The sequence below is a fragment of the Abrus precatorius genome, unplaced genomic scaffold, assembly GCF_003935025.1.
Source record: "Abrus precatorius isolate BTA unplaced genomic scaffold, Abrus_2018 Scaffold3, whole genome shotgun sequence".
Taxonomy (NCBI): Eukaryota; Viridiplantae; Streptophyta; class Magnoliopsida; order Fabales; family Fabaceae; genus Abrus; species Abrus precatorius.
The window spans coordinates 18,532,251-18,545,646 of NW_020874373.1; the positions used below are offsets into that span (position 1 = coordinate 18,532,251).

The following is a 13,396-nucleotide window of genomic DNA, read 5'->3' on the forward strand; positions in this document are numbered from 1 at the left end:
TGATAATGCAACAACTCACACAATTTTTAAAAATAAAAAAAATATTTTTTCATTTAGTGATGCAACAAGCTAATGTGAGTACTATATATGGTTGTACAAAGATTATTGAAGGCTCCGTAGAGCTAATATATTATTGCTTGGTGAAACAAAATTACACATTGTTAGTACATTATACTCCACTAAGTCTCATAGAAACTTATTAAGTTTCAAAGATATCCACAAAAATAGATACCATATTGAAACAACAAATGAAGGAAAAGAAGAATACATGTATATCACAAAAATTATCTCAAATAAAAAATGTGTGTTAGAAAAATTACCTTCTGTTTCTTTTGGTGTATATTATACACATATAAATATAACTAAAACACACATTATTGTAAACTAAAAGTTTATAAATCATGATCATTTTTTATTTGGCATGAACAGTTAGGTCATCCTGGATCAATCATGATGCGAAAAATAATTAAAAATTTATATGGACATTCATTGAAGAGCCAACAGATTCTTTAATCTAATAATTTCTCATGTGTTGCTTATTCCCAAGAAAAATTGATTAGTCCAGCATCACCAGCTAAAATTGGAAATGAATCTATCATTTTTTTAGACTGTATACAAGGTGATATTTGTGGACCAATACACCCATCATGTGAACCATTTACATATTTTATGGTTTTAAATGATGCGTCAACTAGATGGTCATATGTTTGTTTGTTGTCAACTTGCAACAAAGCATTTACAAGATTACTTGCACAAATAATTCATTTAAGAGTTTATTTCCTGACTATCCAATTAAGAAAATATGTCTAGATAATGCTGGTGAATTTATATTTTGAGTTTTTAACGATTATTGTATGTCCATTGGGATTGATATTGAACATCCTATAGTACATGCAAGACCATTACTAATGAGATCAAAACTTTCAATTTCTACTTGAGGACATGCAATCTTGCATGGTGCAACACTTATTCGCATCAGGCCAATAAGCTATCATACGTTATACCTTTTGCAATTAGTTCCTGGTCAATAACCAAATATTTCTCATCTTAGAATTTATGGATGTGTAGTGTGTGTTCCTATTGCTTCACCACAACACACTAAGATGGATCCTCAAAAAAGGTTGGGAATATATATTGGCTATGAATCTTCATCTATAATAAAATACCTTGAACCAATGATAAGGGATTTATTCACTGCTCGATTTGCTGATTGTCACTTTGATGAATCACTTTTTCCTACTTTAAGGGGGAAAATAAGCATTTTGTAACACCTTAAATTTAATTTCAATTTAATAAGAATTTCACAAATTCAAATAACTAATTTTCATAAAATACTTCAAAATAAGGGAAGGGTTACAAATTAATATCAAATGACTGCTACAAGACTAGTTTAGTTACAACAAATTTTAAAATAAAAACTAAGTCCTATAGCAGTCCATCCATCCCTTCACTGAGTCTAGTGCTGATCGTCTTGATTACCTGAAAAATGAATGTAAGGGTGAGTACTCTACACTACCCAAAACACACAATCAACATAGAGTCTCACCTCCACAACCTTCCCAATATATTCAACAAACACAATCACAGGCAGCAATTCACATCTATAAGTACAAAACACAAATCCATGCATATGCATACCAGCCACAGTCACTATAGTACTGTGATCACAGATTTACACCATGAATGGTCGCTAATTACCCCCGCCTCACGGATACCACGTGGGCAGTCACGGGTCACTCAGCAAGGGTAGTGGTCAAAGGTCTAGTCAGGAAGAGAGTGTGTGGCCTGTAATGCACCCATTCCGCAGTCGGTGTTACCACCATTCTCTCCTCCCCACGGTATTCCTACCGTCCTCATCTTCCACACTCTTAGTGTATCGCTGAACCATTCACGACACATCACAACGGCGCTAATACACCCATTCACACATATATTCCATTCACGCATGCAAAGATCATGCTTACACACGGCCCACAGCCCACATTGCATTCAAATACATGGCACTAGGCCCATATTCATTTCACATCACACGCCACATAGCCAATATTCATCTATCATGCAACATTTACATACAATCCACATCTATCAAGTTCGGGTCAACACACATATCAAGGCACATGGCCCACATTACATTTCTCAACAATTTCTACCCCCTAACTCAGCCACAACACAATATTAAGCAAAATAACAACAATTCATTGCACAAAAGAGTAGGATAGAGCCCCTTACCTTAGATTGACATCCCACACGCTAAATCCACCAAGAAGTGCTCCCCCTCACGGATTTCGTTCTAAACACATGAAGAAACTCCATGAGAACCCAGGAGAACCACGAAAACAGAGAAAGGGGATGAAAAATTGAAACCCTAACCATTAAAACTTACCTCCAAATGTTTCCCACACGGATTCAACCTTCAATCAAGCTCCCGAACGGCTTTAGAGACAATTAATCGGTGGAATAAGGCTTTGGGAACGAGAGAATCAAAGGAATTTCAAAGGGAGAGGGAGAAATAACTCTCCTCGAACCCTAACCCCCTTTAAATCATTTTTTGGTCACGACACTCTCGCTACAGCGAGATATCCCCTTGCTGCAACGACACGCCCTCTCGCTACAGCGAAAAAAATCAAAGAAAACTGCACTCTGATTTTTGCATAATCTCGCTACAATGAGACTGCACTCAGAAATGTACTCCAAACTGTCGCTTTCTCGCTACAACGAGACGTCTCTTGCTACAGCGAGAATGTGACAGTTTCAGTCCTTTCTCCCAGGGTGCTCTCGCTACAGCGAGGGTGCATTTCAGCTCTATCCAGTCATGCATACACATATATACATACACACATCCCCAACATACATATATGCACATATATTCATACTCATTACACACAAAACACCATCATTACGCATCCAAGGTAAATTCATAACATTCATTTACACTTGTACACATATATATGCATTTAGATTTATATAAATAACAATAATTAATTTTAAAAAATTAGGGGCGTTACACATTTGAAAAAGGTGATAAGTTGAAATGAATTATCTTTATCACATCTTGATCATTAAACAAAACAGTGTGAATTGAAAGTTCAAAAGATAATTCATTTGAAAGGTTTAGCCAACCAACTACCAAATGTGTATATGAATCTGAAAACAGTGACTAAATCATATGTGTCAGCTGCTAATGCTATAATCAAAATTAATGTTCATCTAATGTTGCAAATCAATCTGAATCACGTATGAAATGTGGTAGACTTTTTGGTTTCGAAGATTAAAATCCTTGAAAAAGAAAAGATCTAAAAATCAAGGCGACCAAAATAAGAATGTAAAGACTCCACAAGAGTCATTAGATATAATCAATATTTTAATTCTTGAAGAAACACAACTATCTGAAAATAAAGATATCTCAATAAATTCTGTCATATGTCACAAATGGGCAGTCGCAACGATACGGTGAAAATATTTTTAAGAAAATATCAGTAGAGTTGCCATCAATGTTTATAAAAGAAGACCTCGAAAAAACTTAAAATTTTGATCTTTGAAACAAAAAATGGATTCATGAGTCATTTACGTGTAAGGAAGCTGTTAGCACCCTACAATGTCCATTTAAATAACGATTATCTTAAATTAATTGTGTAAATTTATTATAATTTTGAAAAGTATTTGTTTAACCCTAAAAAAATAAATGTTGTTATTTTTATTTTAAAGAAAGAAAATTTATTTATTAAAATACTAAGTTATATCTTAGAAAAAAATAAAAATAATTAAAAAATTTTAAAAATTGTTTTGACTCGGGTCTGATACCCGCTCCTACGTATCTCCGGATGCAATAGGAAACTCAAAGTCACATAATTCTATAAAAATTATGAAATTATTTTATTAATTAGAAATTCATAAGGTTTTAAAAGAGCTTGTTTTAAAATTAATTATATATTTTTTTTAAAAATGAAATAAGAATGTTTATATATTTTAGGATAAAAGAGAGCACAACTATACACGTTACTCTACAATAAACAATACGAAAGGTGAAAGAAAATCACAAATTCATATTGTAAGTCGTTGTAAAAAGTGTGGTAATTAAAATTAAATATTTTATGAAAAAGTATTTTTAATATATAATTTAGTTCAAAAATTTTATTATTTGAAGAATTTTAAGATAGCTTAAACTATACATAAATATCTTATGACTTCTTTGTTGATAAAAAATAATGTAAATTGCACATCTATGTCGCAAAGCATTATATAATAAAATGGAGAAGTATACTTAAATAATTGAGTGTTTGGTTATTTAATTTATTAAAGTTAGAAATATGATTTATATTTTTCTTAGGAATAAAATTAATTGTATCTAATAAAAGGAGGGGTATTTAACAAACTAAAAATATATTTAAATTGATTGGTAAATATAAATTAAAAAAAATTAACATGTTTGTATTGTATAAAATCTATGATAATGTTAGTATACGAAAGTCTCAACAATTTAAAATATGCAAAGGTAGAGATGCTATATAATGATATTACAAATCACTGCATTAATTAAATGATTTAATTTTAAGTTAATTAAATTGTTGCACTTGGTTTGATTAATAAATTAATTGCTTAATTATTCATTGTATGAAGAGATAAACGTTTTAAAATAAGACATTTAAATTAATTAGTGAAATAATTATCTAATTAATGTAAGATGAATTATAAGTTATTGTATTAATAAGGTGATAAGTTTTATTTATTATTTTTTTAAACTTAATTAATAAATTGACAGTATGATAATTAAAGCAAAAATATTTGAAAGGATATATTTTAAAGTGTGAAATTTTTAATTGATTTAAAATAAAATGTCGCTTAATTCAAAATATTTATATCACATGAAGCCAAATTCGGATCCTCTAATGTTGTGGCGGGAATATGACCCTCATGTTCAAATTCGCTTAAGCGAATTTTGAACGGCTTAAGCGAATTCAAAATAGCTTAAGCGAATTATGCAAAAAAAAAGATAAATTATGTAGAAACTAACAACATGTTATCAAAGGATAAAATTTATACAAAATTTATTATCAAAGTTAATTCTACTCATGCAGAAACATTTAACTGTAACAGCAAAATATGAATAAAAGTTCCATTTTATTCCATTTCATTAATGGTACACAATTATTCACAATGAAATTTACCAAATTTTTTTTTATTAATACATAGACAAGTAAAAAATAAAAGAAGCTGAGGCATCTTATTTCATTTCATTCATATCAAATATCATCCGAGAATAAATGAGAGAGGATGAAGATAACGAAGAAGTTGAGGCATTCTATTCCATTCCATTCTTATCAAATATCATCCGGGAATAAATGGGAGAGGATGAGGATAACGCTGCAACTTCTTTGATATGAATAGAATGGAATAAAATGCCTCAACTTCTTTTATTTTTGACTTTATCTATGTATTGATGAATATTTTTTGGTAAATTTCATTGTGAATAATTGTGTACCATTAATGGAATGGAATAAAATGAAGTTTTTATTCATGTTTTGCTGTTACAATTAAATGTTTCTAGATGAGTAGAATTAACTTTGATAATAAATTTTGTAAAATTTTATCCTTTGATAACATGCTGTTAGTTTTTACATATATTTTTTTTTTTACATAATTCGCTTAAGTTATTTTGAATTCGCTTAAGCCGTTCAAAATTTGCTTAAGCGAATTTGAACATGAGGGTCATGTTCCCGCCACAACATGAGAGGATCCGAATCCCATGAAGCCAACAGTAACATAGGTACATATTGGTTTCAATGATTTATAATACATAAGGGTAGAGAAGCTACACATTAATTATAAATCGTTATATTAATTAAGTAAATCAATTTAATTAATAAATAAATTATAAACAATAGTACTAATTAAAATATAATTTACTTAATTAATAAATTATGTAATTAAGTGGAAATGAAGCTTGATTCGAATTTTTGAAACACAGAAAAATTAATAATAATAATAATAATAATAATAATAATAATAATAATAATAATTTATTATTATTATTATTATTATTATTATTATTATTATTATTATTATATTACATAATTTATCTATTTTAGAAGTAATGTTTGATCTTTGAATGCAAAGTACCTAAAGTAACGTTAGTACACATAAGTTTTTTACAATTTATAACATGGAAAGGTAGAGTTGATACATATTAAAATTATAAATTGTCGGGTTAAAAGATTATTTTAATATATTTAGTTATAAATTTGATTTTTAATTTTTAATTAGATGTATACATTTTAATTTATAATTAATTACATAAAAAATTATCGTTTCAGAAGGTTCAAAATAATGTAAATATTCGTCAACTTTTACATAGTTATAGCAAAATAAAATCATAAAATTGAAAAAATTACAGTACATCTATAAATGAAATAGAGATAAAATTCATATTTAATGATACAATGATAACAGTAAAGAAATAACAAAGATACAAAATAAATATAAGGATCGATTGAAATTCTAATAGCATCAATTAGCAGAAATATAATACAACCGGCAATAGGAACGGAAAGATGTACGACAATAAAGTAATGGATATTCACCTATAAATTTTTTATTGTAATATTCATTTATAAAAGAATGAGAACACGTGTAAGTGGAGCACATATGTACAGTGAGCACATGTGAACAGTGAGAATAAAAATAAAGACTTTTGGGTCTGAGTGAAGTTATTTTGTTATATATATATATATATATATATATATATATATTTTTTTTTGATACAGAGTTCACGTTGTACTATATCTTGGGATAGAATGAAATCATTTGTCTCGTTTATTCACACTGCTGCATAATAGTAATAAAATAAATGGTTGATTATAATATATAAGTAGAGAAGTGCGTAGCTTAAGAGTCGACAATAATCTACAGCAAAGGTCTGCTTCCTTTTTTTTTTCTTTTTTTTTTGCCTATTTCATTAATGTTCATTATGTTTGCTTAATGAACCTTTCTCTTCCTCGGAGTGTGTGTTCTTCAAAAGAACTCCTTTGCTCATTTTTATTTGGGTCTCATAAGCTTCATCCATTATTGCACATTTCCACAATCCCAGCCTCAATTTAAGGCTTGCAGGCTGCTGAAGTACCCCAAGTAACCATCGCATCATACAAATATTTTTTTAATTTGCTTATTATATTACTAATTAACACAATCTAAAAATATCATTTGATTTAATTTATTTTATATTTTTGTTTTTTTGTTTTTTTTTAGTTTCTTATAATAAAAATAATAATATAAAAAATATAAACAAATATGATAACAACTAATTATATAATATAAAATAAATTTTGATAAAAATATACCTTGGATAAAATTGAGTGTTCACATCATAAATAAAATATAATGGAATCAAAATGAAATCAATGTTGATGATATATTTTTTATTTAACATAATATTGGACATAATAACTGATATAGAGAATCATGAACTAAAATCAGTCAATGAGTGTAGATAAAAAAGTGATTGAGAAAATGGAAAGGTACAATTGAGGATGAATTAAAGTCGCTTACAAAAAGTCAAGTTTTTGGACCTATAGTTCGACCGGAAGATGTAAAGCCAGTTGGATATAAATGGGTTTTTATGTAAAAACAAAATGAAAAAGGTAAAATTATGAGATATAAAGCACAACTGTTTGCCTAAGGTATTTTGTAAAGACCTAGTATTGATTTTGAAGAAATATATTCACTTGTAGTGGATGCAAATATTTTTCGATACTTAGTTAGTTTAATAGTAAATGAAGGACTTGATTTGCAATTAATGGATATTGTTACAATCTATTTGTATGGCTCACTTGATAATGACATTTATATAAAACTGCTTAAAGGTTTTAATTTGTCAAATGTGTACAATTCAAATTCTAGAGAAGGTTATCTAATTAAGTTGAATAAATCACTTTATGGATTAAAACAATTTGGATGCATGTGGTATAATCGCATTAGCGAATATCTGTTAAAGGAAAGATATAAAAATGACCCTATTTGTCCATGCATTTTTATAAAAAGATTTTATAATAGATTTGCAATAATTGTTGTTTATGTTGATGGTTTCAATATTATTGGAACTCATGAAGAGATTTTAAAAATGGTAAATTGCTTAAAGAAAGAATTTAAAATTACAACTTGAATATGTAAAGAATGAAATTTTGATGCATCAAGAAATTTATACCACAAAGGTGTTAAAACGAGTTTATATGGATAAATCACATCCATTGTGTACTCAATGGCTGTAAGTAACTAAATATAAATAAAGATCCTTTTAAACCTCGGGAGAAGGATAAAGAACTACTAGGTCTTAAAGTACCTTATCTTAGTACAATTAGGACACTAATGTATCTTGCTTGTCATACATGACCTGATATATCATTTGCTGTTAACTTATTAGTAAGGTATAGTTATTCACCTATAAGAAAATATTGGAATGAATTTAAACATATATTTCGTTACCTTAAAGGTACAATGGATATGAGCTTATTTTACTCAAATAAATCTAAATTTAAGTTGATTGGTTATGCAGACGCAAGTTTTTTGTCTAACCTATATAATGGTATATTACAAATAGGTTATTTGTTTACATATGGTAGTAAAATTATTTTATGGCGATCTATGAAACAAACTATAACGGCTATACCATCCAATCATGCAGAAATTTTAGCATTACATGAGGCAAGTCAAGAATGTGTCTGGTTAAGATTTATGATTCAACATGTGCAAGAAACTTGTGATTTATCTTCAGAAAAAATGACCCTAACAATTATATGTAAAGATAATGTTGCGTGTATTACTCAATTGAAAGAAGGGTACATTAAAAGAGATAGAATAAAGCATATTTCTCCAAAATTCTTTTTTAACCATGATCTTCAAAAGAATAGTGATATAAATATTAAACAAGTTTGTTCATGTGAGAATCTAGCAGATATTTTCACAAAGTCAATTCTTAGTAAAACTTTTAAACAACTAATTCACAAGATTGGACTTCATCGTCTTAGAAATAATTGTTCATATGAGGAGAAAAATTAAATATATTCTGCACTTTTTTTTTCCTAGCTATGGTTTTTTTTCCTATTGAATTTTTCTGGCAAGATTTTTAATGAGGCAGTATGTAATAGAGTATTAAATAATGATATATTTTTCTTTTCACTAAGTTTTTATCCCATTAGGTTTTTACATTTAGATTTATGAAACATATTATAAAATAATAGACATTCACGGAAGAGTGTTATAAATTATTATATGAGTGAATATTCATATTCATAACTCCTCATATTATTTGTAACATATGATTTTGTAATCGTTTTGTTTAATTATCATTTAAAGAGATGAGATTCATCAATTATAGATTTAGGCCTATAAATAAGTATCTCATTTGTATTGAAGGTACGTGAAATGAAATTAATATTCTTTCTTTCTCTTTATATTATTCTCTTTATTTTCTCTTTTGCTTCTTATAATTTTATATTTATTTTATAACACTAAAAATATTTTAGAGTATTCAAATTTAAATTTAATTAATCTCTTTTCATCTTCTATTGAAGTCACATTCAAAATCTTAATATTTAAAAAAATTATAGATATATGTTTAACTTAGATATAAATGTATATTAAATGCCAAAGCACAAATATGTTATGAATTTTCATTTTGTTCATCATCATTTATCATTTGTTTGATAACGATATCAATCATCTTTATTCACTTTTCAAATTCGTAAGTATAAATCGAACTAAACTAAAATTTAATCAAAATAAATTAAACAATAATATACATAATAAAAAATATAATTAAACTACAACAAAAGATACTAACTAACTCGCAAAATATATGACTTCAAATTTTCTTTATTTACAGAATGCGTCTAATTATGCTTAAGCAAACTTTTTTTTTTTTTCTCTCCGATAAGAAAAACCAAAAGAACAAGGGAAAATTTGAACTAAAAGAAGACAGAGATTATGAAATGGGCTTGACTGAAGTTGGAAGATGTAGTGATTAATGGACAAGGCCCAAAATTAATCACTCTCGTAAGAAACAGGTGCGCCCCACCGCGCGATTCAGAAAAAAAATGTTCCAAGTTTCCATTAAATTTCAAAATTGCAAATTGACCAAAAAAAAAAATAAACATTCAAAATTGCAAGACAAGCAGAACTCAAAATCTGCAAAAGTGTGAGTGGGAGCACGAACGTAGAGATGGAAGTGGAGCAGAATCAGAATCTGCAATTAGGGTTTCCCTTCTGGAAACCGATTCGTCGCAGGTTCGGACCTGATTCTCCTTTCTTCGCTACCGGCAACCTCGAACGAGAACTTCTCGCCAAACAGGTTTTTTGTGCTCCCCCCCCCCCCCCCACCCAAAAGTTTCAAATTGATTGATGATTATGAATACTTAAAGTGCTGAATTGAACTGGGAACTGTTACTTACCCGTTTTGTTTCGAAGGTTGCCTTGCAATTAACAGAAGAGAAGCAACAGCTTGAGAATTGGATACAAGAAGAAGGAAGGTACTAATCGTTATATTTGTTTTCGTATTTTTAACTATAATGTGAGCTCGAAATCGATGTTGGTATATGATTTTCAAATATTGGGCTCAAAGTACATGATGGGTTGTTATTTCTAGTTCTCTAACTATACTTTTCTGTTATTCTACCTGTTGCATAGCGAAAGATCTTTTTGTAATTCTGGTTAATTTCTTTCTTTGCATTTATATCAGAAAAAAAAAACCCATTTTTTTTGGTATTACCCTCGAGCCTTTTGTGTGCCCCCATATCTTTTTTTAATGCTTTGTCTGAGAAGATAATTTTTTCTCTTGGAATGTGTTTTAATTAAATGGAAGTTTGAGTGCCTCATGTCAGAGCCACTATTGTTTTGTGCAGGGAAGTTTTTTGTCCCATTGTTGGTTGTGGTGCACGCTTGACATCAATGGAGGACTTTGAAAATCACTATAATGCAAGGCATACTGCATCCTGTTCTGTGTGTTCCAGGGTCTACCCAACAACACGTCTTCTGAGCATACATGTATCTGAAGTACACGATTCTTTCTTTCAGGCAAAAGTTGCACGTGGCTATGATGTGGTATATGCTTCTAAACATGAATGCATGATTGATGATGATTTATTGTGATATCATGAAACGATTTCTTGTAGTGTTGCATCTATTTTATACTTTAATTCTTTGATGAAGAATTAACTAGTTGAATGTTTGTATTCTTCAGTCCAGGATATTCAATTTTTCTTTTATTCTTCAAGTTCCTTCTGTAAAATAGTCCCCCACTCCAGCCCCAACAATTTTTTTCCTTACTTAAAGTATACATAATTTTACATTTGTCAACTTGCATTTTGAACTGTGCTTAAAATTTCTGTATTATCCTTACATGCTTTATCTTTATATATCCAATTTCTGTATTAAAATTTCTGTATTTTAGCCTGCTATCTTTTTTGCATCCATGTATATGATTTTTCTTTGAGATTATCATCTTGTTGATATGATCTTTATGTCTTTGTCATATATTTAGTATGAATGCTTAGTGGAAGGGTGTGGTTTGAAATTCAAAAGCTACAATAGCAGGCAGCAGCATCTGGTTGACAAGCATAAATTCCCCATTTCATTTGAGTTTTTCAAGAAGTCTCGACCTTCAAAGAAACAGAGGTCGAAGTCCCAACGCAAACAAACTGTTCGTAAAGAAGATGCTTCCGGCATGATGGAAGTGGAAAATGCAGCCATGGACGACCTTGTTTTAGCTGTCTCTAAATTGAGCACTTCTGACTCCATTCCTTCATCCATCAGCTTTGGCCGCCGGCACAAAGGGTTGTCGTTTGTCCCCCGAGCTGTTCAGCGTGGTAATGGATCAAACTCATCAGCGTCCATGACAAAGAGATAGATAATAAGCTTGCATTTCTTAATTGCAAAGTGATCAATCTTCAGATTCTGCTTCATTATAAAATCTATGTGGATGTCTTCTATTCAGAGATTGAAAAGCTGATTTTGAAGATCGGGAAAGTAGAATCGTGCTGGAGGATATAATAACTTCATACATTATTAGTATTATCTTTTTGTGCTCCCACTTGGAGCTATGTTTTCCCAACACAGGCTATGTGCCCAGGCGAATATACCTGGTTGATGATATGATGTGAAGATTTTAAGCTTGTGTCTGATATTGTTCTGTTAATTTATCAAGCCTTTACTGAATAGTCACTTTGTGATTAGAGTTGAAAGAGACCACTCTGACAGCTTGCATTATGTTTGTTGCAACGAATATAAAGTACCTAGCAAGCTTAAAAATGGCAATTGCTGTTCACTTTTATTTTAAGTTTCCTTCCTTTTATATACATGTTTTAAGACCTCTTTAGAATGTGTACTCTTGTTTGGTTTTCTTCCAACTTTAATTCATGTCTGAGCCCAGAGTTGTTCCCTGGGACCAACAATTGTTGATTTTTGAAAATTATGTATCAACTCTGTCGCTAACAGCTCGCAATATAGTAAACAAGTCAAAATCAACTATGCAAGATTTTAAAAACAAAAACCTTTTAACAAACCTAGCATTGATAGTATAAACAATCTAGAATTGTAAGTGACAAATAAGTTACAGCGATTGAAATACAACAAATGACAGGAAAGTGAGGCAAATAAGCTAGTTGCAACATATTTCAACAAATACATGAGCAAAAGATTTTAAAATATCTCAGGTTGTTTATAATGAGCTAGTTGAAGAGATACAGGGAGGCAAATACAAGTTCCCACAAATAGTGTCATCAAAATAACATTAGCACCCAGATGAGTGCTCCAATGGAACTTGCACTTTCTTACAACAAACACATTCTTTTCAAAAATGCAGCTAACATCTTTTTAGTCCAGACTGAAGCTGAACCAATGTGATTATTCAACAGCAAGAAAGCAGCGACAAATCTATGCACTTGTTTTGCAAGTTAGAATTAGAAAAAAAAAATTGTCAAATATTTCCCAACAGTTTTTTTTTATCTATATAAAAAGGTGGCAAAATTTTAATTTTTCATACGACACTCCACTGTTGGTCAAATAAGAGGTGCATTAGAATCAAAGCTATCAATAACATTCAAGCTTGATTAGTAGCATAAAACATCAAAAGAATCACAAAAAGGCTACTTGGATGCAAAAAGAAAGAAATACTTATATCCTCATTTATTTATCTAGTTTTTATTGGAAAAGACCTCAAAAAAAAAAAAAGGACGATATAAGAGGGACAAAACATGATGACTTATTTTGCTGCACTATCTGCCACAGGATCCGTTGAAAACAACAGAGTCAAACCCATTTATGGATATTGAATTGAGATGACAAGAAACAAAACGATGCTCCACTCTTGGTCAAGTAAGAAGTTAGTTAGGTGAACTTGCATCAGAATTAG

The 13,396-nt window shown here is 29.8% G+C and overlaps 1 protein-coding gene across 1 annotated transcript; it reads left to right on the forward strand.

The window, feature by feature from the left end:
- The first annotated feature begins 10,115 nt into the window (after positions 1 to 10,115).
- On the forward strand, positions 10,116 to 12,352 carry LOC113863338 (zinc finger protein 511). The gene is made up of 4 exons (XM_027496890.1): positions 10,116 to 10,339; positions 10,456 to 10,517; positions 10,890 to 11,088; positions 11,528 to 12,352. Exons 1-4 carry the CDS (start codon positions 10,211 to 10,213, stop codon positions 11,891 to 11,893), a joined length of 756 nt encoding a protein of 251 aa, XP_027352691.1. The 5' UTR covers positions 10,116 to 10,210; the 3' UTR covers positions 11,894 to 12,352.
- The last annotated feature ends 1,044 nt before the right edge of the window (positions 12,353 to 13,396 follow it).